The sequence below is a fragment of the Dryobates pubescens genome, chromosome 26 (genome assembly GCF_014839835.1).
Source record: "Dryobates pubescens isolate bDryPub1 chromosome 26, bDryPub1.pri, whole genome shotgun sequence".
In the NCBI taxonomy this organism is placed as follows: Eukaryota; Metazoa; Chordata; class Aves; order Piciformes; family Picidae; genus Dryobates; species Dryobates pubescens.
In genome coordinates, this window is record NC_071637.1 from 2,299,924 (window position 1) to 2,327,036 (window position 27,113).

A 27,113-nucleotide genomic window follows, 5' to 3' on the forward strand; every position below is an offset into this window, starting at 1 on the left:
AGGCTCTCCTCTGCAGCTGCAGGATTGATTTTCCCACTTCAGAGTCTGAAGTTCACCAACATGCAGCTGATGGGCCCCCAGAAGCCACACAGAGCCCTCCCCCACCAGCAGCTACAGGAGCTCACTGTGGGGAGCAGTGATGGATCTGATCTGTCAGTCCAGCTCCATCAGCACTCCTCAGTGTGCAGTGGCTCAGGGCTGTGCTCCCTCAGAAAGGAGAGGTCTTCTCAAGATGATCCTCAGCTGGAGGATAAAAAGGGTCAAGCAGAAGCCAGAGGGGCCCAAAGCAGTCAGCCTGGGCAGGGCAGAGCCTCTGCAGGGCCATGTGTTTCAGAAAGATGGTAGCCAAGTGTGGGAGAGGCCAGGGGATGAAGGAAGAGGAACAAAGCTCTGCAGCACTGATAGGGACACAGCCAAGGCAAGGGGGAGTGAGTCCATCCTGGCCTGGATTCCCCCCCAGAACCTGCAGGGCATCCAAGCTGCAGAGCTGTGGTGTGCTGCCCAGTACCACACAGCACACAACTCCCTGTGGGAGCAGGGACAGAGGAGACCACCCTGAGGCCACAGCTGTGGCAATGCCAGCGAAGAGCAGTGTGAGCAACCTGGCAGTGCAGGCCTGGAGCCTGACATGGTGGTAGGCTATGCTCAGCCTAAGTGCAGAGCCAGCTAGCAGTGTAGCAGAACAGTGCTGTGCCTGCAGCATGTAACTAAAGCAGGGCACTGGTAGCTGTAAACATGGAGAGTTATCTGGGAGTCACAGGACCTGCAGCTGCACCAGCAGCCCCCCGTGTCACCAGCAGTGTGACCAATCCTCCACAGCAGCGCGACGTGCGGCCGCTGGTGGCAGCCAGCGAGGCCATGCCAGCTTATACAAGTTGCAGAAGTTCCCCTGATGGGCACTTCCCTTTCCTTTCCCTCCTTCTTCTTTGCTTTACACTACTGTGCTGTACTCACTATGCTCACACTGTAGTCCCACAATGCTGGAACAACAAAGGGACAACACTCGATCGTGTTGGTCAGCTGTACTGACGCCAGGCTCCGTCCCGTCACACAGCACCAGGGAGAGGCAGTGCTGGCACTGCATTTCAGCACTGCCATGGACAGCCTCCAGCACTGACAGGCTGAGGGAGCTGGGGGTCTTCAGCCTGGAGAAGGCTCCAGGAAGACCTAATAGCAGTCTGCCCGTACCTGAAGGGGCTACAGGAAGGCTGCAGAGAGACTGCTCCCAAAGGCCTGCAGGGACAGGCCCAGGGGCAATGGCTTCAGAGCAGAGCAGATTGAGCTTGGATGTGAGGAACAAGTTCTGCCCCAGGAGGCTGCTGGAACACTGCAGCAGGTTGCCCAGTGGTTGAGGCTCCATGCCTGGAGCTATTCCAGGTGAGGCTGGAGAGGGCTCTGGGCAGCCTGCTCCAGTGGAGGATGCCCCTGCTGGGGGCAGGGGTTGGACTGGATGAGCTGTGGAGCTCCCTTTCCAGCCCAGAGCACTCTGTGATTCTATGATCCCCAGGGACCGTTCAGCACAAAGCCATCACACACAGCCTGCCCCTGAGAAGGATTTTCAAGGCTGTACCTGATGGACAGACACTGCCATGGCCTAGGGCCTCCTGCCTGGCAGAAGGAGAGGAGGGTCCTGGCACAAGCCCAGTGCCTTCCCAAACATTCCTCCTCCCACTGCATCTCCCTGCCAGAAGGTGCAGGCTCTTCTTTGCTCAACACACAGCGGACAATGGGCAGGCTGTGGATGCTGTGCAGCTGGGCTCCAGCAAAGCCTTTGGCACTGTCCCACAGCATCCTCCTGGAGAAGCTGCTCATGGCTTGGCTGGGGGCACACTGCCCTGGCTTAGAAGCTGCCTGATGGCCAGGCCCAGGGGGTGGTGGGGAATGGAGTGGAGAGCAGGTGGTGGCTGGTCACAGGTGGGGATCCCCAGGGCTCAGGGCTGGGGCCAGCTCTCTTTAATAGCTTTATCAATGATCTGGACTAGAGGATCAAGGCTCCCTCAAGATGTTTGCAGATGACACTTAAATTGGGTGGCAGTGCTGATCTGCTGGAGGGCAGGGAGGCTCTGCAGAGGGACCTGGCCAGGCTGGATCCATCAGCTGAGGCCAATAAACAAGGCCAAGGGCTGGGTCCTGCACAGGGCTTCCTGCACAGGAAGGCTCCAGGCTTGGGGCTCAGTGGCTGGAAACTGCCCAGCAGAAAGGGACCTGAGGGTGCTGGGTGACAGCAGCTGGAGATGAGCCAGGGGGTGCCCAGGTGGCCACCAGCAGCCTGGCCTGGAGCAGCACTGGTGTGGGCAGCAGGAGCAGGGAGGTGATCATGGCCCTGGACTGGGCACTGGGGAGGCCACAGCTTGAGGCCTGGGGGCAGCTTTGGGAAGATGCTGAGGTCCTGCAGCAGGCCCTGGACAGGCAATGAAGCTGGGGAAGGGTCTGGAGAACAGGGCTGGTGAGAAGCAGCTGAGGCAGCTGGGGGTGTTCAGTCTGGAGAGAAGGAGGCTGAGGGAGACCTCATTGCTCTCTGCAGCTCCCTGAGAGGAGGCTGGACCCAGGTGGGGGTTGGGCTCTGCTCCTTACTCTCAGGTGGTGGAAGGAGAAGAAATGTTCTGAAATTGTGCCAGGGGAGGGTGAGGTTGGAGAGGAGGAAAAGTTTCTTTGCTGCAAGAGTGGTCAGGGACTGGCAGAGGCTGCCCAGGGAGGTGGTGGAGTCCCCATGCCTGGAGGGGTTCCAGGAATGTGTGGCCATGGCACCTGGGGCCAGGGTTTGGTGGCCATGGTAGGGCTGGGCTGAAGGTTGGCCTGGGTGATCTGAGAGGGCTTTGCCAACCCGGACAGCTCTGTGGCTCTCACCAGCTGAAAACCCATCTGTGAGAAAAGGCAGCCCCGCACCCTCGCCCCACAGCACGCGGCCCCGCACCCTCGCCCCACAGCACGCGGCCCCTCGCCCCAGTATGCAGCCCCACGCCCTCGCCCCACAGCGCAGCCTGTGCCCTCACCCCACAGCGCGCAGCCCCGCGCCCTCGCCCCAGTATGCAGCCCCACGCCCTCGCCCCACAGCGCAGCCTGTGCCCTCACCCCACAGCGCGCAGCCCCGCGCCCTCGCCCCAGTATGCAGCCCCACGCCCTCGCCCCACAGCACAGCCCCGCACCCTCGCCCCACAGCGCGCAGCCCTGCACCCTCGCCCCACAGCGCAGCCTGCGCCCTCGCCCCACAGCACGCGGCCCCGCGCCCTCGCCCCACAGCGCAGCCCCGCACCCTCGCCCCACAGCGCAGCCCCGCGCCCTCGCCCCACAGCGCAGCCCCGCACCCTCGCCCCACAGCGCAGCCCCGCACCCTCGCCCCACAGCGCGCAGCCCTGCGCCCTCGCCCCACAGCGCAGCCCCGCACCCTCGCCCCACAGCACGCGGCCCCGCGCCCTCGCCCCACAGCGCAGCCCCGCACCCTCGCCCCACAGCACAGCCCCGCGCCCTCGCCCCACAGCGCGCAGCCCTGCACCCTCGCCCCACAGCGCGCAGCCCTGCACCCTCGCCCCACAGCGCAGCCTGTGCCCTCGCCCCACAGCGCAGCCCCGCGCCCTCGCCCCACAGCACGCGGCCCCGCGCCCTCGCCCCACAGCGCAGCCCCGCGCCCTCGCCCCACAGCGCAGCCCCGCACCCTCGCCCCACAGCGCAGCCCCGCGCCCTCGCCCCACAGCGCGCAGCCCCGCACCTTCGCCCCACAGCGCAGCCCTGCGCCCTCGCCCCACAGCGCAGCCCTGTGCCTGCTGCAGGAGCCAGGCCAGGCCCTCCCCTGTGTGTGCAGCTGCTGCACCACAGCCCCCACCCAGCAGAAGGAGCAGCTCCTCAGCACTGCAGAGCCAGGAGATGTCCTGCAGCAGCACATGGCAAGGGCAGGTACCCAGTGCACAGCACCCAGCTGGATTCATCCCTGAGCAGGGCAGAACCTGGGGCAAACCTCACAGGCAGGGAAGGATCCTCCCAAGCAGGACTCTCAGCTCCAGCAGACCACTCACTCCAGCTCCCCAGGATCCTGCTCTGCCCTGCAGCACCTCCCTGTCACTGCTCTGAGTACCCCACAGTGCCCCCAGCCCCCCTGGCAGAGCACATTTCTGCAGACACAGAAGCTGCAGCTGCTCAGGGCACCCTCTAGAGAGCCTCCCACATGCCAGGCAAGGATTTTACAGCTACACAGGCACCTGCCTTCCTGGCTCACTAATGGCTCTGAAGTATGGAAATGCAGCAGAGGTGCTCAGCCACCCCCTGACAGGATCAAATCACCTCAGAGAGCCTCCTTCACATGGGCTGCAGGTGTCCCCCACCTTCCTGCCATGCTCCCTCGACACTGCTGCCCAGCAGCTCACCAGCCCGGGTGAGCACTGCCTCTCCCAGACACCAACAGCCAAGCTGCAGCACCATTCAACATCGAAGCTCCTGCCAGGGCCATCCAGATGTCACACAGCTTGTCCCTGCTCCTCTGTGCCTGGCAAAGCCTCCTCCTGCAGCTCAACTCCAGCTCTGGTGAGGGCTGCTGCAGCGGGAGGCCGTTCCTGCAGCTGCCTGGTTCCCCTCTCCTGCTGCTTCTGTGACATTTCTGTCCTGTAGAGGGGACTGGGGGGAGCAGGCAGGCCCCACCATCTGCAACAACACTGCTGGGGCTGGAGCCAGGCCCTGGGCCAAGCTGCAGCTAGGGCTGGAGCTGCACCAACACAGTGCTCAGCCCCTGGCAAGGGCCATGACAAAACTCAGCAAGGTCAGAGGACATCCAGCACCTGCAGCAGCTGACATGGCTGAGAGCAAATTCAGGAAGCTGGGGAAGCCTTGGGGAAGCCTTGGGGAAGCCTTGGGGAAGCCTTGGGGAAGCCTTGGGGAAGCCTTGGGGAAGCCTTGGGGAAGCCTTGGGGAAGCCTTGGGGAAGCCTTGGGGAAGCCTTGGGGAAGCCTGTGCCAGGCAGTCAGCAAGGGAGAGCTCCTCTGCCCAGCTCAGTGGACACCAGGACCCTGCCCAGCACGCCACAGCACTTGGCTTCAAAGCAGACTGATGAGAGGAGGTCACCAGCCAGGCCCTGGCTGCCAGCCCCACCACCAACAGCTTCCAGCCTTCCCTCCAGCCCTGCTGAGCCATCCCCCAGCAGGAAAGCATCCCTGGCTCCTCCCCTGCTCCTCCAGCAGCACATCCCTGGCCACACTGCCTGCCCAAGCAGCGCTCAGCCCAGCTCCTGCAAGTCTCAACTACCCAGAGGAGTTACCAAGGGCAGGCTGACCTGGCAGGCTTTGTTCTCAGGCCTGGAGCTGCCCAGAGAGCTGAACATGTCCTAAATACTGCTGTTTCCATCCAGTCTGAGAAGTCCTTGGGACAAGAGCAGGGCTGGATAAGAGGCAGCTGTGCCCCAGTGTCCCCCATGGGCACCCCCTGCAGCATCTCCCTGTGGCCATTGAGGCAGCACAGGAGGCCTGCACAGAAAGGCAGCAGCACCACTGCAAGCCTGTGGCTGTCAGCAATGGTCACACTGTACCACTGCTGGGGGCAGACAAACTGCCACAGGACACCAAAGAATTCCCAGCTTGTGGCTTGCAAAAGCAGCTGCAGTGCCAGCTTGCCTGGGAGTGGCAATAAGTCAGCAGCTTTCCAGGAGTCAGCCTTGGGCCAGCACACAGCTCCCAGCTACCCTCACACATCCCAGGGCAGTCTCAAAGCCATCACCCCAGGCAGTCCCCAGTGAGTGAAGCATCTTTTGGCCAGGTTTTCCAGTTCTGAAGACAACAAAGCCTCCAAACAATGTTCTCTAAGATGAATTTCATCTGCAGGCTGCATAGCTGCTGCTCTGGAAGCACAGCAGGCAGCATCCTCCTGCCCTTCAGCCTGCCTGGGACAATGCCTGCTGCAGCACAGACCTACAGCACCCAGCAGGGAGCACCCAGTGCAGCAGCCAGGGGTGCATGCAACTCCCAGACACCAACCAGCCCCCACAATCTGGCTTCCAAACCTGACAGAGTGGAATGTTAGTGCTGAAGAATAACTCCTTGTACTGATCAGCCTGTGGTGGTGCTGGCAGGCCCTGGGGAAGCTGCCTCACTCATCATGGAATCACAGAATGGGTTGGGCTGGAAGGGAGCTCCAAAGCTCACCCAGTCCAACCCCCTCTGCACCCAGCAGGGACAGCCTCCACTGGAGCAGGTTGCCCAGAGCCCTCTCCAGCCTCACCTGGAATAGCTCCAGGGATGGAGCCTCAACAACCTCCCTGGGCAACCTGCTGCAGTGTTCCAGCAGCCTCCTGGGGCAGAACTTGTTCCTCACATCCAAGCTCAATCTGCTCTGCTCTGAAGCCATTGCCCCTGGGCCTGTCCCTGCAGGCCTTTGGGAACAGTCCCTCTGCAGCCTTCTTGTAGCCCCTTCAAGTACTGGCAGGCTGCTACTAGGTCTCCCTGGAGCCTTCTCCTCTCCAGGCTGAAGACCCCCAGCTCCCTCAGCCTGGCCTTGCAGCAGAAGTGCTCCAACCCTCTATTATTTTTGTGGGCCTCTTCTGGCCCCTCTCCATCAGGTCCAGGTCCTCCCTGTATTGAGAGCTCCAGAGCTGGATGCAGTACTCCAGGTGAGGTCTCACCAGAGGACTGTCAGAATCACCTCTGGAGCTGCTGGCCACACATCTTTTGGTGCAGCCCAGGATGCCTTTGGCCTTCCAGCTCATCCTGGGAGCTGCAGGTCCTGAGTCAGCAGGGACAAGGCTGTGCACACAGTACAGAAGCAGACACCACCCCAGGGCTGCTAACAGGGCAGTGCTGCAGTGGGCAGCTGGCTGGCTCTGTGCTGCTGTGTGCTCCTTCCAGCCAGCCTGGGGCCAGCTGTTAGCTCCCCCAACAGCTGAGAGAGCTGCAGAGCATCAGGTCACTGCCCAGGCAGGGCAAGCACTGACTGCTGCCTAGGAGCACTGTGGGCTAGGGCAGAGCAAGGGCAGGGGAGCCCAGTGCCAGCCACCTGGCCCAGCAGAAGGAGTCTGCAGCTCTTGTTTTCCCAAGCAAAGGATTTCAAAGAGAGCTCAAACCTCAAACTTGTATTTTTGAGGCAATTTTCCAGACTGAGAGGCTGCAGTTCCACCCCAGGAAAACACAAACCATGCAGATCTTGCCCCAGAGGCATGATCCTGACATCTCCCACCCACTCTGCCCAGCCTGCAGCAGGCCAGCTCCTTGACAAGGGGCACACAGCACTGCTGGGCACCGAGGGGGCAGCCTGGGGCAGAGCTGGCCTCAGCACTTGTAGCCCTCACCACAGGCACCCAGCAACCTGCTCTTGGCTCCTTTCCACTGAAGCCTTTACAGGTCAGAGCAGCTGTTCCACACCCCACTGACCAGCAGCTCTCCCCCCCTGTTTGGGGTGCTCATAGGCCCTGGCTGTGCCTCAGCACCACCTCACACCTCAGGAGGATATTGAAAGGACACCGATGGAGGCACTCAGAAGCCTGATGATGCTACAGAGAAGGCTGCACAAGCACTGCTACTTGAACTCCTGTGGGCAGCTGCTCCACAGAAGCCTTGCCCACCACTGCTGCACACCAGCAGCAAGGTCAGAGCCCAAATCCAAAGCTTGGACCCAAACCTGGGAAGATCAGGCTGCCTGTGCTAGCAAGCACAGTGCCAGGCTCTGAGAGGGAAGAAGGAAGAGGCCAAGGGGCAGTGGGGTCAGGCTCCCAGCCCCTCTCTGACTGCTCCACTGGGAAAGAGCAGGGTTCTGATGGGAAAAAAAGCAAACTGCAGACACTTGCACTCAACACTGGAAGGCAGCAGGGGAGGAAGCCCAGCTCAGCCCAGCAAGCTCAGGGAGCTGGAGCAGGGGCTTGATGGCCAGGCTGGGCAGTGGGGCTGGCAAAGCACTGCCACAGTGGGAGCTGCTGTGACACCTCACCTGGGAGATGACTCCTCTGGGAGCCTTGCCTGGGGTTCAGATGTAAAACTAAGACTAGGGCTGAAAAAAGCTGCAGTTCTAGAGGTGCTGGAAAGGGCTCCCTAGAAGAAACTGGGGGCTGCTCAAACATCTGGGCTTGCAGAAGCACCCCAGGAGAATGTCCCTGTGCTATGGTCAGCCAGAAGATTAGGGCTGGGATAATGCTGAGACGAAGTCCAGAGCTGCAGCTGGAGTGGGGTTGGAAAGGGGCTGCAAAAGCACCTGGCAGCTGCCAAGCAACCTGGGCTGGCAGAAACCACTGCCCCAGGCAATGGGTATGAGACTTCTCCTGGCTGCCCAGGAAAACCAGCGTCACCACTAAGAGAACCCAGAGGTGCAGCAGCAGTGGGGCAAGGGAGGCCTGAGCAAAGCAGGGGCTGTGAGGGGCCTCACCTGGGAGAAAGCTTTCAGGGGGGAAATGGCTGGGGCTTGGCTAAGGCTCAGCTGGAAAACCAGGGTTAGGGAGTGAAGGCTGAGCCTCCTGCAGGGCTGCAGAGGGGCTGCCGAGAGGCCTGGGTGTGAGGGGCTCGGAAGCCTTCCCCACGGCTCGGCTGGAAGAGAGCTCCTGGGGCTGGGCTGAGCTCCAGTGGGGCTGGAGAGCAGCTGCCAAGAAACCTGGGCTGGGACACCTTTCCCTGAGACATGGCTAGGGAGCCCTTCTTTAGGGCCCAGCAGGCAAGCAAGGGTTGGGGTTAGGAGAGAGCCTGGCGCTACTGCCGGAGCCAAGCTGGGAGGGTAAGCAAGGGCTGCAAAGGGTCCTGGGCTGAGAGAAGCCTTTGGTGTGGACAGAAAGCTTCAGTCTCTCTTCCCTACAGTTCTTCACAAGCAGTCAGGGTTGAGAGAGCTTACAGCTGAGCCTGGGCTGGCTGTTTTCATCTGGCTGGTGGCTGTGGGGCCTGGTCTGCTGCTCTGCAGCAGAAGGAGAGATAAAGGCAGAGCCAGGGCCAAGGGAGCCTGGAGCTGCAGCTGGGCTGGGGCTGGGCTGCAAGTGATCTTTGGTACAGTAGGTCTTGTCAAAAGGTCCAGCTACAAAATTTGAGTTAGGGTCATTCTGATGGAAAGGGAAGGCCTCAAGATGCAGTTGGAGCGGGGATGGAAATCGGCTGCCAAGGCAGGGGCCCGGGGATGAGAGAGACCTCTGGTCTGGAACACAGCTCAGCAGCCTTCTCCACAGCCTCCCCCAAACAGCAAGAGTTAGGGCTGAGTAAAAGCCCAGAGGTGCAGTCAGAGAGGGGCTGCCAAAAGGAAACAGCCAGGAGACCTGTGCCAGGAGAAGGCTCTGGACTACAGCCTGGGCCACAACTACCAGCTCCAAGGAAATGAAGGCCAGGGGCAGCACTGCAGGATGAGAGCTGCCACTGGAGCAGGGCTGGAAGGCAGCTGCCAGGACACTTGAGATGGGAGAATTCTTACCCCTGGAATGCCTGGGGGTCCTTGTCTCAGGCTCAGCAGAATGAGGACTGGATCTGAGAGAAAGACTTCTCCAGTTACAGCAGCACAAAGGCAGCCACAGGCTGCTGCCTGCCCTCACTGGGGTGCAGGGGGAGCAGTGCACACTGACAGCAGTTGTGGAACTCAAAGGTTGGTTTTCAGAGGCTGGTGCTTTGCTGAGCCTGGCTCAATCTCCACAAGACCAGGCAAAAGATCAATTTTTGCCTCTTCCTGTAACCTCTTCCTCAAAAGCATCCATTCCTGCTGGAACCTTACAGAAAAGCCAGCCTGAGGCACTGAGGGACACTGAGAGCCAGGCAAGGATTGCTCTGACTGTGCAGAGGAGCTTCAGCACAGAGCAGCAGCACCAGCCAAGACTAAATTACATTGCAATGGAGCTCGGGGGAGCAAGCTCCAGCCAGCCTGGCCCACAAGCCTGGTGGTCTCCACAGCCAACCAGCTGAAAACACAGCCTGGGAGAGCAAGCAGAAGAGGAGGTGCCCACAGGTTACATATGCCAAGAACAGGCAACAAGATGACCTGCACCATCCAAGTCACTCCCTGCTGACTCCCTGCTTGTCCTCCAGGAGACTCTGCAGGTGGCCTCTCCCATCTGCTGCTCCACTTGATTTTGCAGTGCAGCCCTCGAGAAAGGCTAGGGCCAGCTCCCAGGGTCCCAACAGGACCAGCACTTCAGGGCAACAGGGCAGGGGGATGAAGCTGTGGTTCAGCTGTGGTCCCCTCACAAGGAGGACACTCAGGAGCTGAAGCATGTCCAAAGGGCAGCAAAGCTGCAAGGCTCTCTCTCTCTCACAGCCTGTGAGGAGCAGCTGAGGGACCCAGCGCTGTTCAGCCTGGAGGAGGCTGAGAGGAGACCTCTGCAGCTCCCTGAGAGGAGGCTGGACTGAGGGGGGGGTTGGGCTCTTCTCCCTAGTGTCAGGTGACAGAAGAGGAATAGGCCTCAGGTTGTGCTGGGGAGATTTAGAACGGACATGAGGAACAATTTCTTCCCTGAAATAGCTGCTGACATCTGGAACAGACTGCCCATGGAAGTGGTGGAATCTCCATCCCTGGAGGGATTTCAAAGATGTGCAGGCATGGTGCTTAGTGATGTGTTTTAGTCTTAGGTTTATGCTTGGACTTGATGATCTTAGAGGTCTTACCTAACCTAACATGATCACAAAACCAAGACATGACCTAGGGCTGCTCCTATCTTTCCCCCTTGGGGCTACAGCAAGCTTTGCCTCAGCCCAACCCTCTCCCCAGCTCCTGCACCCACCCCTAAGGTACCCACACAAGCACCACCAAGGATGGGCCCCAGAGATGGCTTTAGACTACAAAGCAGAGCCTCTGAGTGCAGGCTGGCATTCCCCCACGGCAGCCCTTCACAGCTGGCCCTCTGAGCATGCTGCACAGCCACAGAACAGAGGCTCCACCAGCCCTCAGTCATGGACAGGCCAAGGCACTGCAGGAAGGAAGTTTTATTCATAGCCTTTATCCCAAGAGCAGCTTTCATTTCCTGCAGGGAAATCACCTCTGCAGCATGGGGAGGACAGCAGGAGGCAGCAGCGCTGAATGCAGTCCTGCTTTTGCTCTGCCTTCACTTCCCAGCTCTGCTCCCCTGGATCCTACCTTCAAGCCCTGCCCTCTCTTTTCTGCCTGTGGTGCACCCAGACCCCCACCCCATGGCACAGCTGCAGTTGGAGGTCCCTGAGGCCAGCTCAGCCCCAGCACACAGGCAGCAGAGCTGGCTCGGGCAGGTGTGAGCACAGCCTTGCCTGCGCCCCAGGTCCCATCCACAGGCTTGTCCCCAGCAGCCAAAGGGTCACAAACCCAGACAAAGCAGAGGCCTCAGCATCTGCAGACACTGATGGCACGTGCCCAAGAAGGTTCCTTACTCAGCACAGATGAGCTTTTTTTCCCTTTATTAGAGCACATCCTGCAGTCCAGGTCTGCACTCAGCTGCCAGAGAGGGGCAGGTGGCTTCCTTCTTCAAAGGGGAACAAGGCAGATTTTATCTGTAGCAATAAGCTGCAGCCAGGAAACAATACCTGCACTTCAAATAAAAATCAACACCCAGCTGGTGTCCTTAGGGACCCCAGATCCTCTCCAGACAGATGAACAAAAGGGGCATGTGGCCTTCTCCAAGGGAAGAAGGAAGGAGCTGGGATTCACAGAGCAAGCAGCGCTCACAAGCAAGGGGCACCCACAGGCACATGAGGGCACATCCACCCCTGTGCCAGGCACTGGCAACAGCACACTCAGAAAGCTGCACTGCTCTTCTGCACCTTCTGATGAGAGATTCTGCACCAGAGCCCCCCAGAGCTGCCTCAGCACAGAGCAGAAACAGGCATCATGAGCAGTCCCTTGTGAGCTGCCTTGTGCCACTACGCAAGACCTCAGACCACAGCCATGACTAACAGTCACAGACACAAGGAAGCCCCTGAGCACTCTGCATGTGCACAGCACATCTCCACCAAGCCATCTAAATCCAGCTGCATTTGCTTCTCAGCAGGTCCCAGGCCAGAAGACACACACCCCCCTGCAAAGCAAAGCTGGGTCCTACGGCCTTGCCCCGTGGCTGAGGCCTGGCAGCACTCCAGCAGCTCCTCCTGGCGCAAGGCAGGAGCACACTGCCAGCCCGCAGCAGCCTGCGCCCCTGCAGGCTCACAGCACTGCCTGGCACCCGTGGGGCTGGCCTGCACCAGCTGGGCTCCACAGCTCACCAGGAGCTACCCCCAGCACTGAGAGCAGCAGTGTGCCCTGCTCTCCCTACACTGCAGCCTGGGAGATGACCTCACTGTGGTTCAAAGGCACTCAAGACCAGGGCCACGGGCTCCAGGCTGGGGGGGCCTCTGCTTAATCCAAGCCAGAGGAATGCCCCAGAGCAGCACAGCTGGCTCCACACAGCCTCACTCATGCTCCAAAACAGCTGGCCCTGTCCCCACTGGAGGTGCACCCTCTCTGGGCTGAGTCTGCCTGCCAGGCCTGCTCCCTGCAGCCCAGGCATCCCCTCCCCAGGCACAGGAGCAGCACCAGGCACCACACTCCTGGCCCAGGCTCCAGAGAGGTGACAAGGGCAAGGTCTCACTGCAAGCAGGCATTAAGAAGTGTCCAACCTCCATCTGTCAGCAGACCTCTGGTGACACTTCCTTACAGATGAACAGTGCAAGCCTCTCTCACCTCCTCAGCATCACATGGCCTTTCCCTCTCTCTCCTACAAATGCAACTACAGAAAGGGTCCCTTGCAAATACAGATCCCACCCAGGCACAGCACTGTGCAGCCCCAAAGGCCAGGCAGGAAGGCAAGCAGGTAAGGAAGAGAGAATTGCACAGCCATGCCATGAACCCACTGGCTTTCAGACAAACAGGTCTGCTCTGCTGAAGCACCTCAGCAAAGGCTGTATCTCTTCAGTGCCTGGGCACAGCTCGAAGGGATTAGTCTGAGGTACAGGGTCAAAGCCTGCTGCCCAGGCCAGCAGCAAGCCAGGCTCACAGAGTACAGCTGGATGCTCAGCACATCCTTGCTGCTCTGGCACCAGAAGATGAGCTACCCTGCCCTGAGAAAAACTGGCAGAGGTCAACATGCAGGCAGATGAGAAGCTCCAGACCTATCCAGAGCAGGAGCCAGCACTCCCAGCAGCACAGAGCTGCAGGCAGCACCCACAGACACAGCACAAAGGGCCTGCTCAGCCCTTCCAGATAGAAGGCATCAGCAAAGGGTGCAGGCAGAGAGACAACCAAGAGCTTTCATCAGCCTGTCTCACAAGTGAAGGGGGCCCACACCATTATGCCAGCATCAGTGTTCTGGGCTGGCAGGGCCCTCCCTGCTGCCCCACACAAGCTGCAGAAGCAGCTGGTTGAGGGGCAGAGGAGCTGCTCCAGCCCTGCCAGCCCAAGAGCTGCTCTGCTGTCATCATGGCAGCAGCCCCTGGCTCAAACACGATGGAGCAGTGTCTCCTGCCTGACAAGAAACCTCCAGCCCGGAGGACAGGGAAGAGTAATCAGGAGCCATTCCCACCAGGCAGAGGGGACACCAAGCCAAGTCATTTTTGTACTAGGGTCAGGCACTATGTGAAAGCCTTCAGGCCTGAGCAGAGCTGAGGCATTAGTGCTGCTGCTCCAGGAGGAACTCCCAGAGCCCTGCTACTTGGCACTGGTCAGAGGCAGAGGAACAGCATCAGCATCTCATGCCATGCCCCATCCCACAGCCTGGTGAGCCTCTTGCATCAGCACACCGACCAGAAGTGTGTCAGGCCAAGCTGGGGGCACAGGACCAGCCTTGGCAAGCAAGCACAGCTCACTCCCAAAGGAGCAAGGGTGCCTGTGTCTGCCTGAAGACAGCTGGGGGAAAGCAGCACTTTCCATTGCTTGCCAAGAGGTTTGTGAAATTGCCCTGATACTGCTGCCTTCATCACCAGGAGCACTACAGACTAGCAGGTGACAGGCCAGGACTGATAGGCTCTGGCAGGCTCTCCCAGGCAAGCTGGAGCAGAGACACTCGGGGCCTCGCAGCACCTGCCCATCAGGGTGGCCTCCAGAGCACTCTCCCCTCTCTGCAGCCTTCCTGCTGGCAAGGCAGGCAGCAAGCCCAAGGATAACCTAACACGGCCCAGGCAGCAGCAGGAGGCCTGACCCATGCTCTTCTCCAGTGCACCAAACAGCAGAGACTGAGACATCTGCAGCCCCCGGTGCTGTTTGGCTCTTGCTACCTTATCAGTTCCTGTTTGCAGGCAGGGCTGCACAGACACGTCTCAGCCGGTAGAGCTACCAGAGCCTGAAGCCCGAGAATCTGTGGTGCAATCCAGAGGGACTAAGGCAACCACATTCCTGTGGGCTGCACGGAGAAGAGAAGGGGCTCTGCAGAGCCGGAGCCCTGCCACTGATGCTGAGAGGTGGTCCTGCTCACTCGGGGAGATCCGGGCAGGGCACACGAGCACTGACAGGACAACCGCCCGCAAAACATCGAAGGGGCAGAGCTAGGGGAGGGGGAAGGAGAAAAGCCGCACAAGAGTGACACTTGTCCGCCTGGCTCCTCCCAGCCAGCTCTCAGCGAGCCGAATAGAGGAGGGCTGCCTCCTCCGCCGGGCGAAGCAGCAGGGCAGCCGGAGGCTCCCGCACGGCACCGGCATCCCGAGCCCCTTGCGGCTACGCTCCGCAGGAGGCTCCAGCCGCTGCCACCAGCCGCCCGTCCGCAGGCTGGCACGCAAGCAGCCCGGAGCCCGGCTCTCGCCACAGCCTCCGCGGCAGGATCGCGGCCGCAGCTGCTCCTGCAGCCGCACGGGAGGCCAGGCTGCGGCTCCCGCTGCGCCCGGGGCCTCCGGGCACGCAAGCAGCCCGGCAGCAGCCGAGCCCCAGCAGCGGCGGCCGAGCCCCAGCAGCGGGCCTGTGGAGCCAGCGGCCCATTCCCAGCCTCCCTCCACAGAGCCTCCCTCCATCCTGCCTCCAGCCCTCCGCCGGGGGCAGGGAATGCAAATCCTGGGCTGTAATTTTTCCAAGTTAAAAATAACGCAGTGGTTTAGTCAGAGGCAGGGGGCTGGGGAGCCTGGGAGCTCCAGCACAGTGGTTTTGCTTCCCGAGCAGCGGCTACGGAGAGCTCTGTGCACAGGCTGCGGAAACAGGGCTCCTCCAGCACCCCGGCTGCAGAGGCTTGGCTGAGCAGCACAAGGAGCAGCTCCATGCTCTCTTTCAGAACAGCCCCAGCGCTCCTTGCCGGCCCCCCGGCCCCGACGGGCCCCACTGCCCTGAGCAGGACACACGGCAGGCCAAGGGCACCAAGGCAGCAAGAAGCACACACAGAGACAGAGTCTGGGAGCAAACACCCCTCAGAGAGCAGCCTGTGTCCTGGGGCAGCTCACACTGACAGCCAGCCCCGGGGAAGTCACAGCTGTGCTCCAGGAGACTTAGCAAGATATTTCCATCTTGGAAAAAAAAAAGTGGGGGGGGAATTAACTCTGTGGGGCCAGAGGAGCTGAGAACAAGAGGACACAGTCTCAAGCTGCACCAGGGGAGGTTTAGGCTGGAGGTTAGGAGGAAGTTCTCCACAGAGAGAGTGATTGCCCATTGGGATGGGCTGCCCGGGGAGGTGGTGGAGTCACCATCACTGGAGGTGTTCAGGAGGAGACTTGCCAGGGTGCTTGGTGCCATGGGTTAGTTGGTTGGGTGGTGCTGGATGATAGGTTGGACTCCATGATCTTGAAGGTCTCTTCCAACCTACTTTATTCTATTCTATTCTATCTGCTGATAAGCACACCCAGTGCAGGTGGCAATCCTGCCAGCCAAGCCACTTCCAGGACACCCAGCTCCACCAACCCCACAGACTTTTAATGGGTAGGTGAAGAAGAGCCACAGCTTCCCTGCCCCTTGCCCCACGGCACAAGGGACACAGCAGCAATGCACAGCATTCCCCTTCCACAAAGCCTGCTCAGCACCAGCACTTTGCTCCCAGGCCTTCACAGACAAGCTCTCAGCCATGCCAGGCCCCAGGGAGACACTTGGGGCAGTGCTGCTGTCCCTGCACAGAGGATGCTCTGCTGGCACCGGTACAAGGGAGCACAGGCAGGCTGGAGGCAGCCCCCGGTGATGCAGCTTCAGTCAGCTGCGCTCCGTGACACTCACGACAAGCTCACGTGGCAAACCCCTGCAATAGCTCCTTTTTGGAGAGGTCTCAAACGGAGATCCCAACCCAAAACTGTAACCACAACGACCTTCAGCAGTTATTTCAAAGCTGCACAGTGCCACAGGGCTGAGAACAGAGGGCTCCCTTTGACTCCAGCAAGCACAGCAGCAAGCGGGGACCGGCGCACGAGGGGAGAGAAAGCCGCAGAAGGGCTGGAAACGCCCTGGGCTTGCTCAGTGAAGGCACAGCACAAACAGAGCTGTGCCTGGCCAGCCAGCAGGCACACCAAGACACGGTGCTCCAGCTTGTGGCTAGAGAGGGAAAACAGCTCTGAGCTCACCCTAAAATACTGGTCTCTACTCTCCTGCCTGTGCAGCTCACAACGAAGGGAGGCACTGCTGCTTGGCAGGGCTGAGGTGGCTGTCAGCAGTGGGGATGCACCTGGTGTTAAGCCTGGCAGCCTCTCCTCCACCACTGCCCTGCTGTGCAAGAGCTGCCAGGAGCCAGCAGGTTTCTCAAGCCTGTGTCTGCTGTCTTCTGATCAGCAGGCCGAGCCCCACTTCAAACAGTTGCTCATAAGCCCCAGGCAGTGGATTTTAATCCTCAGCATCAAGGCAAAAAGCAGAGGGAAAAGAAAACAAATCTCCAGAGCTCAGTACTGAGGCAGAGAAGGGAGGCAGCCAAGGGAGGCAGCCCAAGCCTCAGAGCTGGCACCCAGCAGACCCAGGACCACCTCAGTAGTGTTGGGTCAAAGACTCATGGATGAGCACACCAGTGTGTGCACAGGGGCCTGCAGCAGCTCCTCAGGGTGCCTCCCCACCAGCGCAATTTGCCTGCCCTGCCAAGAGCATCACCAGCCCCAGCTCCTGCCACACCAGCAGAGCCCATCCCACTGACCTGCCACTTGCCAGGCCCCTGTTCCTCATTAAACACTAACACCCAGGCAACATTAAGTCCCTGTCTGCCCACACTTAACAAGCCATTTTTCTAGTGCCAAGCTGTCCTTCCACTCATGCACCAGCCCCAGCAGCAAGTCAACAAGGAAGGACACGTGAACAGGCTGTGCCAGTGGCCACAAAGCCTTCCCCCTTCTCCCATCATGCTCCAAGCACTTGATTTCCTACTTTAAAGTAAGGGGAAAGGCAGTGCTGGCATCCCTGTGCTGCTGGAGAGTCCCAAGGTGCACTGGCCCATACAGCCCATGGCAGACTGCCCCTTGCAGAGCTGCCCACAGCTCTCCCCCTGCTCAGGTACTCACTGCGGGCAGGAGGCAGCAGCTCACAGCCTTGCTGGCCAGAGGGGCAGCTCCACACAGCTGCACAAACAGCTTGCAGGCAACCAAAAAGGTACCTGGTGGGCAACTCCTCTGCCCTAGTCTGGGACTGTACACCTGATCTGCTCCTCCACCAGGCATGGAGCCTCATGTGCCACGAAGTGTGTGCTGTGGCTGCCAAGGGGACTGTGCAAAGCCTCGGGGCAGTGACAACACAACCCCGGATACACTGTAGATGGAAATGGGCAAAGCAGCTCTGAGGACACACTCTTGTGCTAGAAGCAGGCTTCCCTCTCTGAAGTGCCTGGCTGTTATCCCTGGGCAGAAATGGAATTGTGGGCTCAGCTCCTGCTGGATCTCCAGACCCGTGGTCATGAAGAGACCGACTTCCCAGCAATGCAAGAAGAGTCTCTTGTGAGTTACTGGATCTGTGAGAGCACAGGGGCTGCTGCCAGCTGCTTCAGAGCCTTCCTGCAGCAGGGCAAACAGCTCAGCTGCTCTCCAGCCCTCAAGAGCCATATAGAGGTCTCAGGAGAAACCAGCACTCTGCACACTCCACACATTTTCCTGCTGCCTTTTACTGCTCATACACAAGCACTTGGAACTTCACTTGGGCAGCTAAGTCCATCCTCAAGGTCACCAGCCCTGTAAAGATGCCACCAGGCACACCATTTAGCCCACAACACCTTTACCAGAATGAAAGGTGTGCAAGAGGCAGCTCAACTGGCAGACCTTGACTGCTGACTAATTCAAAGAACCTTTTATGAGGCTACTGCTAGAGAGCTACACACAAGAGAACACCAAAATCAAGCTATCCCAAGGCCAAGAAATGAGATGGCATTCCTGGAAGCACAGATCTTCTCCTCTTGCTGTTGTTAATATCCTGCACAGTAAACCCAAGCTGCCAGAAAACAGTTTTGCCACACTGCAGACAGTTCCTCAAAGGCAATCAGAGCCCTCTGTGGCCCTGTTTCCAGCTGTAGAATGGGGATAAAAAACAGCCCTCAGAACAGAGGGCTCCAGAGTCAGAGCAGGGCTGCTCACGGGATGGAGCAGCACTTGTAACACACCTCAAGACTCAGCAGTAGGCACATCTGACACCCAGAGCAGCTTTCCAGCTGGGATGGCACAGCAACAGTCACAGCTTAGAAGGGTGATATGCAGAGTCCTGCTGCAATTAGTTCCTTCAGGCATTTCTGTCACTCCTCACCAGCTGCAGCTCCCTGCTGCAGCCCTCTGTGCTGCATTCCCTGCTCTCCTGCCAGCCCCATTTGCAGCTGTCACCTACTGGCTCCAAGTTATTCCCTGTTGCCCTCTTGCAACCACAGCAAAGTGAAAGGCTGGCCCAGGCTTTGTGCCCTCCTGCCAACCTGCCCCTGCTTCATCTAGCAAACAGCCCACGGGAAGGTGCCCCAAGAAACACATCCAAGCCAGGAGCTGACTGGAACATGGTAGAGCCACTGGCAGCTGGGCTCCCAAGAGCACAGCATTTGAAGTGTTTCCAGGACCTCCCAAGCAGGGTGGACATCACTGCTTTGCCAAAGGCCTTGCTGTGTATGAGCAACAGAGCAGGGAGGTGTGCACAGTGCAGGAGGTGAGCTCAGGGCCAGCCTTGCTTTGCCCCCTGTGGTCACATCTCACAAGCACAGGCTTGTGCACAGGCACTGAGGGCTGCTCACAAGCTACACCTCAACGTGTGAGGAGCAGGCAGCTGCCCTTTGGGCTGGGCAGCACTGGCCATCCTGGTCCTTAGGGTCTCAAAACCCAAGGGACAAAGGAACCCCAGCTTGGTCTGTGCTCTCTCTCACACAGAGAAGGCTGGAAGGACATTTTGCTACAGTGCTCACTCCCCAGGTGAGCCTCCACCAGCTTACAGAGGTCACTTGCTTGATGTTCTTGCCTTGTTGGAGTGGAGCTCCTGCACTTGCCCTGTCAATGCCCCAAACCCAGGTGTGACCGTTTGAGGCTGTGCCTTTAAGACAAACAGTACTGGGACACTCTGGCTGAATGTTTTCAGTACTAGAACCAAAACATTCTGATATTCTAAAGGAATTTCATTGGTGGATGGATAAAATGCAACTTTAGATTGTGGAGCAGTTGGAATATTTCTTTCTCTCAGTTCAGTTTGGTTTGGGAGTTGGGGGAGTTTGGGTTTCAGCCTGTTCTCCCTGCCTGCTTCTTCATGAACTAGCTGGAGTTGGCCTTCAGATAAGCAAAAACTAATCCTGCATGGGCTTTTGAAGCTTACTAACAACTCTTTCCCTTAATAACTTGCCTTTCTTTCTCTCTAACCCCTTTTGGGGAAAAAAGGGAGGTAGGGGGGGAGAGAGGGGGTTACAGGGGGGGAATCCCTCCTCGGGGAGGGATTTTTGTTGTGTTATTTCTCTTTGCTGTATATTTCTGTGTATATATTGTGTTATATATAACCTGCTTTCCATATATGCTTGTAAATATATAGCTTTGCTCCTCCAACTGGGTTTAGCTGTGGTTTCTTACTCTGTGGAGGAGAGAGAGCTAGGCCCTCTCTCAACCTACCACACCAGGCCACCACATCCCAGGAGAGGGCAGAAAGGTTGGCCGCAAGACCCCTGCCTGTGGCAATGCCAGGCACCGGGGGAGGCAAGGAAGGTGACATCCCCAACAGCCTCTGCCTGAGAGTTCACTGTAGGCTGTGCTGCAGTGCCACAGCTCAGGGCACCTGTTCTGCCTGTACATGCTGAGAGAAACCAGCAAATCTCAGCCCAGAACAGCAACAGAGAGAAATCTCCTGTTCTCCAGGCCTGAGAACTTGCACACTGAAGCATCAGACCTGCTTCCCAACACAGGGCAAGAGCACCCTTCAGGAACAGCACCACTGCCCCACAGCCCTCAGGGCCACATCCTTCCAGGAACATCCAACTCCAGCTGCCCTACAAGGGCTGTCACTCCCTCACATCTGCTTCTAGAGTCTTCCTGGTTACTCTGAATTTAACTCTCTGGGATACAACTTCTCCACAAGCTCAGCTGAAGCTACTCTGAAGAACGGTCTCCAGAGTTCAGACGCCACCTTCTCTCCAGTCCCCTCAGCACTTCCCTGCATTTGTGCCTTTTTCATCATCTCAAGAAATGCTTCAGCAGCAGAGGGAGAGAGAAATGCCAAAAAGAAATTCATTGAGTGCTCAGGTGTGGATGTCCGAGCATCACCAACATCAGGTTTGGCTCCCTCTGCAGCTACAGGCAGCTCTCTGATACACCAAAGTCCTGCCCAGAAGTAAAATGCTGCTTTGGTGTGAGTGCACATGGAGAGCTCATCCCTTCTTGCCCCTCCACATGAAGCCCTTCAGTCAGAGGTTAGCACAGGGCACTGGAGAGAGCATCGGCCTGCCTAGGCCAAAGCCACTCCTGCAGGGGCAGGGGTCACAGCCCAGCTGCAATCACTGACTGCAGAGCACCACCTTTGCAAGGAGACCTGGGACCTCAGAGCACTCTGAGCCCATCTGAACAGCACACAGGCAGAGCTGCTACACATGTCTCCTGGAGACAAGCTGCATTCATTCCAGGTGCAGACACAGAAGACACTCACCATGCCCAGGCCCCTTGTGGCAAACCATCCTCACGGGGTCAGCTAGGCAGCGGGCAAGCACCAGACCGCCAAGAGACCCTTGTCTCTGCTTGCTTGGCAGGCCTAAAGACATCAGCCTCTGTTGGCATGCAGCAAGATGAAGGCCAGACAAGCAAACTGTGGACACAGCTGCAGAGCACAGGTCCCACAGACCCATGTCTCTACTGCACACACCTGTCACAAGTCCATGCCAACACGGCTTCCACATCTCCTCTCTCTGTACCTGGATTAGCTACTCCTTTTCTCACCCCTTCTTTAAGCAGCCATCTCTGGAGCAGCTAACATGCAACAAGGTCCAGAAATCCACTCTGCTCATGTCAGACATCTCCCTCTGCCAGCTCAGGGCAGCAGAAAGCACAGGAGGTAGAGCTGGATCTAGGAGCACTGACCAGAGCTCCTCAGATCCAGTGCCAGGCTCAGCAGTGACCAGCAGAAAGCAGCCCCTGCAGGTACCACATCTCCACTCACAGGGCACGGTGCCTCCTCTGCTGTAGGCACACCTGCACCCAGCCCAGCACGCAAGCCCTGCAAGCCAGCCGCCTCACCTCACTACAGGGCTCCTGGAGAGGCCATTCTTGCTGCAACGACAACTACTGAAGTTCAGAGAGCCTGTGCCCACAGTCACCTACTCTCCTTCACCTTCCAGATTCAGCACCCCAGCCCTCACTTTCCAAGCACAATGTGGGGCTGGCCCAGCTCCTCAACAGCAGTTACTATTCTCAGGCAGACACTCTCACCCTCTAGAGCAGGGAGGTGGAGCACTCAGCGTGGCTGGCCCCAGCTCTCTAACCAGTTCTCTGAAGAAATCAGGGGAACCACAAACCTCAGCCCCTTCCCAGCAGGCACAAGCCTTGCCTCAGCCAGCCTCCCCACAGCCCCACAGCACAGCAAAGAGAGCCTGCAGTGGCAGAGAACCTGCCTTTATGTATGCACAACAGTGCATGCCGGGAAGAGCTGCGATCCCCTGGTGAGGGGCACCCCACGGGGACAGGGAAAGATCCCTGAGAGCCAGGGCTCTGCTTGCCCTAAAGCAAGCACCAGAGAAGCATACAAATCAGAGCAGAAGGCTGTGTGTTCCACACCCCACTGCTCTCCTTCCCAGGCAAGCCAGCACAGGGCACAGCCAGGATGCACCATGCACATATATAGAAGTCATCAAGAGCAAATGGCTCTCTTCTCCCATCCTCATTTAGCAGGCACCTAACACTTCAGCTTCACTTTATCATACCTACATTGCAAGTTCAAGCAAAGCAGATGAAACATTCAGGGTTAAAGGTGCTCTATGCACAAGACCCAGAGAAGCCAAGGCAGTGGCTCATGCAAAAATAGCACTTTCACAGCATGTCTACAGCGAAGCACCAGTGTTTATTCCTGTATCTGGGACTGACTTTAATTCTGCCTCAATGCACAGATATAACAAGGCATTAATGCTGCCCAAAGGACCCAGACTTGCCCTACCCACACGTCAAAGAGGTGAAAGTCCCCACCAATTTTGCATCACCCTTGTTCCTGCATGTGGCACACCAGCACACAAGGCTGGAATTCACCTTCAAAGGTAGCCACTGAGCAGAAGTTAATGCATGAAATGAAAACCAGAAAGGACATAAAACAACTTAGGAGAGAGCAGAGGCCTGTTCCTGTGTGGTGGCTGCTAAGTGGAGGGCCTGGTGTCTGAACTCCTGGCAAAAGCTATGCTTCCTGGGGAAGGGTGGGGGTCTTGTCCTGTCCCTAGGGAGTTTCAGCAACCCTCAGGGCAGGAGGTGCTGCAGTTGCTGTTCCCTCCCCCTGGCAGCAGAGCAGCCACAAGGCACTTTGTGCTTCCCCCACCAGCACTGGGCCCGGGGGGCTCTCCACACGCTCATGTTCCTGTGTGACACTTGCTTCAGGACCACCCAAGACACCCAACAAAGCCATCCTGCCCCTCCCCTGCCAACCTGTCCCTCCCCTGCCAACATGCACGTTGGTAGGGACCTGCAGCCTACTCACAGGGCTGGGTTAACATCAGCCTGACCCCAACACTGCCTCCTTTCACTCCGAGGCAAAGCAGGGCTCCAGAGACCCCAAGGTTTTATAACCATATTTAGGGGACACACAAACTCTTCAAAGCCATGCTTGCTAGTGTACATTTTCACTGCTTTCAGCAAAATCTTCTCAGAAGGAAGCAATGAGCTACCTGCACTTCAGCCCAGACTTCCCATAACAACTGAGCCAAAAGGCAGAAAGAGCCAGACCAGTGTCAAGAAAGTTTCAGATCTAAACTTCATCTCAACAGTTAAAGCACAGTTTTAAAACAAACCAAACCCAACCAAAAGCCCCAGGAAAGCCCCAAAACAACCAAGCAGCTCACACAGTGCCTGTGCTTGTGCAACATCAGGGCTGCACAAAGCTAGGGCTGCAGAAGACTGCTAGAGAGGTGTTGGGAATGTCTCCCTCAGACTGCTTCTGAGCAGCATGCCTCACAGGGAAACCAGGGCACCACACGTACACCCCTTGGCCAGGCCAACACCTCCCCATCGTGGCAAGACCCACACCCAGTGCAGCCCTGCAAGCACATTTCCAGCGCCCACGTGAAAAACAGAGGCACCGGGACTTGGTTCCTAAACGTCTCACTTTCTTGACTGCACCGAAGAGTGCTGTGCTCCTGGCAGAGCAGGATTTGTACTCACTACATGCTGGGAATTCCCTGGAGACAACGGGCTACCGTACAGAAACCCTTTAACCTCCAGCCAGTTTCTCCTCCACAGGGGGAAGGTTCTTGCACAAAGGATAGGGCAAGTGCTCTGCTGACCTTCTCCACGCCAACACGACCGAGGCCCCCGCTCCCCTCTGAGCACCGGGCCCACGGGCAGCGTAGAGCAGGAGCCCTGCTTCCAGGTACCAGACTTCTAGCTGACATCCCAAGGAGCCAAGTGTGCCCAGGCTCAGGCACCACCTTTCCCCAGGTATCTGTGAGGGACCTGCCTCAAACACCACAGCCCAGCCACAGCACCCCAAGTACATTCTACTTCTTAGGCTGACTGGACACATCCAACATAACAATACCCCAAATCAGTGGCCACACACCGGCAGCTCGCTGGGCTGCACACCAGATTTTCCCATATAAGGGAAAGTTGGAGGCATTGTCCTATCACACGGAAAACACTGCACCAGCCCCCGAGATTAGCAACCTCCACACTCCCCTGCCGGAGCCGACACCCGCGGCAGCACATCCTTCCCTTCTGCCGGCAGTCTGGTCACCTGCCCCAGCTCTGCCGTCTGCAGCCGCGGCTCACCGGAGGCTGTCCGGGACGAGCAGTGCCCAGCACAGAATGCTGCAACACAAGCGCCTGCCCTCCCTTGGAAGATTTTGGTCCCACCACCACCACGCTGGCAACGCAGCACAGGCACCACCACCATCCCCAGGGGGAAGTGACCTCTGCCTTGATGGCATTGCAGGGTGCAGAGAGCTCCCGACACAAACCCTGTGTGCTGCCAGCACTCAGCCCACAGCCAATGCCGCTGCTCAGCTGCACACAGACCCTTTGCCCTGACCACCGCTTGTGCCCCCCACCAACAGCTCTGCCACTGCTTTCACAGAGCAGGCTGAAACCACCAACACCAGAGACTGACTCCACTGTCCCAAGCAGGAGGCTGGGGATGAGAGGAGAAACATTTTCACTGCTATGCACAAGACCAACCCCCCCAAGCTCTCCCAGTTGCCCTGAAGCCCAGTCAGAAATCCAGCATTATGCTTGCCAGTGTTCCTTTAAGACCATTTCAGAGAGGCCTCCCTAGGCATGCCTGCTTTCCAGGCCCAACACACCAAGTCCACATTCCTGCACCGAGGGCTCCACAGCAGTGCAAGGCTGATCAATCCTCCCCCCTCTTGGCAAGCAAGCTTCTGCTCGCCGTACCAGCTCTTAGCACTGCAAGCCCCAGACAGGCCAGCACACCACAGCTCCATGCACAGAACAAATGCCTGCTCTGCCAGCAGAGCTCTCAATATCCCACAAACAAGTGCACTTGCTTGTGCAAACTCCTCTTCAAAGAGCACACAGTAAAACCCTTTGCATCATCCACCTGTAAGAGTTTATGTCTTTGGAGAAGCTCTTAAGGAAGTATTAAAGATCTCTCAAAAAGACTAAACCTTAAACATTACTGAGACCACATTTCTAGAGGTGGGGGGAAAGGCAGAGATTTGCCTCTTCTTAAAGAAAGATGGTAAAAAGCAGGCAGGAAAATCAAAAGCCTCCTCCACCAAGCCACTAGAAATCAACAGACCCTGAAAATACCTGCAGCAGCACCACTGGGGATAACACCCACACATCCAGGGCCAGCTGCTCCAGCACCAAAAGCTTAGGCAGAGCCACTCTCCCCCCATGCCAAAACACAGGACAAGGGAGTGAGAGGTAAACTCAAGCCATATGCTACCAAACCAGACAGCAAGGCTCGGAGCAAGGCCACGAGGGACCCCAACACCACCCTCCACAAGACGTGCTGTGCATGCACTGCGGGCACTCAGAAGCACCACAGGAGCTGCCTGAGTTTCACCAAGCTGCTTTTGAACACACGACACCAGCCCAAGCAAGGAGCTGCCACTACCCTCTCAGCAACAGGGAAGGCAGTATTTCTGCCTGAGGGAATGAAACGACATGTAGACATGAACAGACACAGCTGAGGGGTGGGCTTCAAACTTCACCAAAGTGAAAACAAACCAAGATCAATCTCTGAGGCATGGCACTGACTTTGGCTTTTATCAGAAGAACAGAACATAGTATCAGTATCATAGTATCAGTATCAGTCTGGGTTGGAAGGGACCACAAGGATCATGTAGTTCCAAGCCCCCTGCCCTATACATCCTTCCAGTTCTGCTGCCCAAGGTACCTGCAGACATTTTGACAGGATGCAGCTCAGCTAGCTGTCATGCTTTACAGCTTGAGGCACTGGAGGGACAACATTCGATCAGCTTCACTGCTGCATGCTTCCCATCTTCACAGCACAGGAAACTCACAGGACATCCAACACTGCTGAAGCAGACCTGCAAGTTCAGGCAGCTGGACCCATTCAGAGATGAAGGGTGGAACTAGCTTTCCAAAAGCAAACAGACAACATTAAGTTTTGTGGCAAAAGAGGAATCAGTCTTCTCCTAAACAACTGGAGCCCAGTGGAAACCCTCAGCAAAACCAACCCAACAGGAGGCCAGAAGCCTCAAGAGAAACAACCTATTTGCTCCAGGAAGAATTTAGTCCCAGAGCAAAACCACGCTGTTATTGCTTCATCCTTCAACAGCTGGACCAAAACAACAATTGCTCTGCAAAGCAGCACAGCAAAGCTCCTGCATGGATGAGGTAAACAAAGGGCAAGAAGCAGTAAGGCATTCCTGTGCCATCATCTGCGTGGGGCCCGGAAACAACAGCAGCACTGCACGGCAGGGCAAATACTCAGAGCTCCGTGGTCCCTCTTCTCTGGCAACACCCCAGTGCAACTGACCCCACACCACTTACAAAGACACGAGCAGCATTGGCTGCCAAACATCTGCACCCCTGCAAGTGAACAAAGGGCTCGGGGTAAACGCCTAATAACTACAAACACGTCCCTCTGCCCCCTAGCAGACCTCTGCCAGGGAGGCCAGCAACTGCTCGGAGGTGCAGGTGATTCTTGCACAGACCTACAGGACCCTGTGCTCCACCACAGCGAACCGTCTCCACCCCTCTCCCCTCATTCTCCAATCCCCAAAGCATTTGCTGCATGTCCCAAGCAGTAGGTAAACAAGGGACAAACCCGAAGTTTTGGCTCAAAACACCCCGGCTCACTGAAGAAATACATCGAGCACTTTTCACAGCAAAATTGCTGAAAAGCTTCATCCCACGAAAGGTGGGCAGCAGACCAAGAAGCAGCAGCAGCTCCCCGTGTGCCGAGGCAGCCTGCCTGGCATCCGCAGTCCCCGACTTTACTGGGAGTTTAGCGTAGTTGTCAGGAAGGTAAATCGATAAGGACGGACACCGCCGCTGCTCCCAGGCAGGGGCACCCGAGGCTGCCATACTAGAGATGCTTCCTCTTCATTTTCCCATATTCCGCTTGCGTGCGGCTCTCTTGCAGCGTTTACCCTACAGACCTCATCGATCAAGCCTAAAATCCACCTCAACGGCCTGCAAAAGTCACGGGGAGAGGGAGAATTCCGCCAGGCAACCAGCAAAGCAGGGCGGACGCAGGGCTGCGGGGCGCCCGCTGTGATGATGCAGCGCGGACGAGACGCGGCTCCGACGTGCCTGTGA

At 57.9% G+C, this 27,113-nt stretch overlaps 2 protein-coding genes across 2 annotated transcripts in view; one reads left to right on the forward strand and one right to left on the reverse strand.

Annotated features, from left to right (window-relative positions):
* CHD6 (chromodomain helicase DNA binding protein 6) overlaps positions 1–27,113 on the reverse strand; it is an 88,975-nt gene that overhangs the window by 60,805 nt on the left and 1,057 nt on the right. The gene's annotated exons all lie outside the window — the stretch shown is intronic.
* Positions 736–27,113, forward strand: LOC128898564 (uncharacterized). The gene is made up of 4 exons (XM_054173339.1): positions 736–874; positions 2,851–3,754; positions 14,409–14,851; positions 26,938–27,113. Exons 1-4 carry the CDS (start codon positions 736–738, stop codon positions 27,111–27,113), a joined length of 1,662 nt encoding a protein of 553 aa, XP_054029314.1.

Excerpts from the sequence above, each read along its gene's own strand:
- LOC128898564 (XM_054173339.1), top strand. The coding sequence starts at position 736 with ATGGAGAGTTATCTGGGAGTCACAGGACCTGCAGCTGCACCAGCAGCC. Across the intron at positions 875-2,850 it reads GGCCATGCCAGCTTATACAA|CTGAAAACCCATCTGTGAGA; the intron begins GTTGCAGAAGTT and ends GGCTCTCACCAG. Across the intron at positions 14,852-26,937 it reads GGGAATGCAAATCCTGGGCT|CGTTTACCCTACAGACCTCA; the intron begins GTAATTTTTCCA and ends GCTCTCTTGCAG.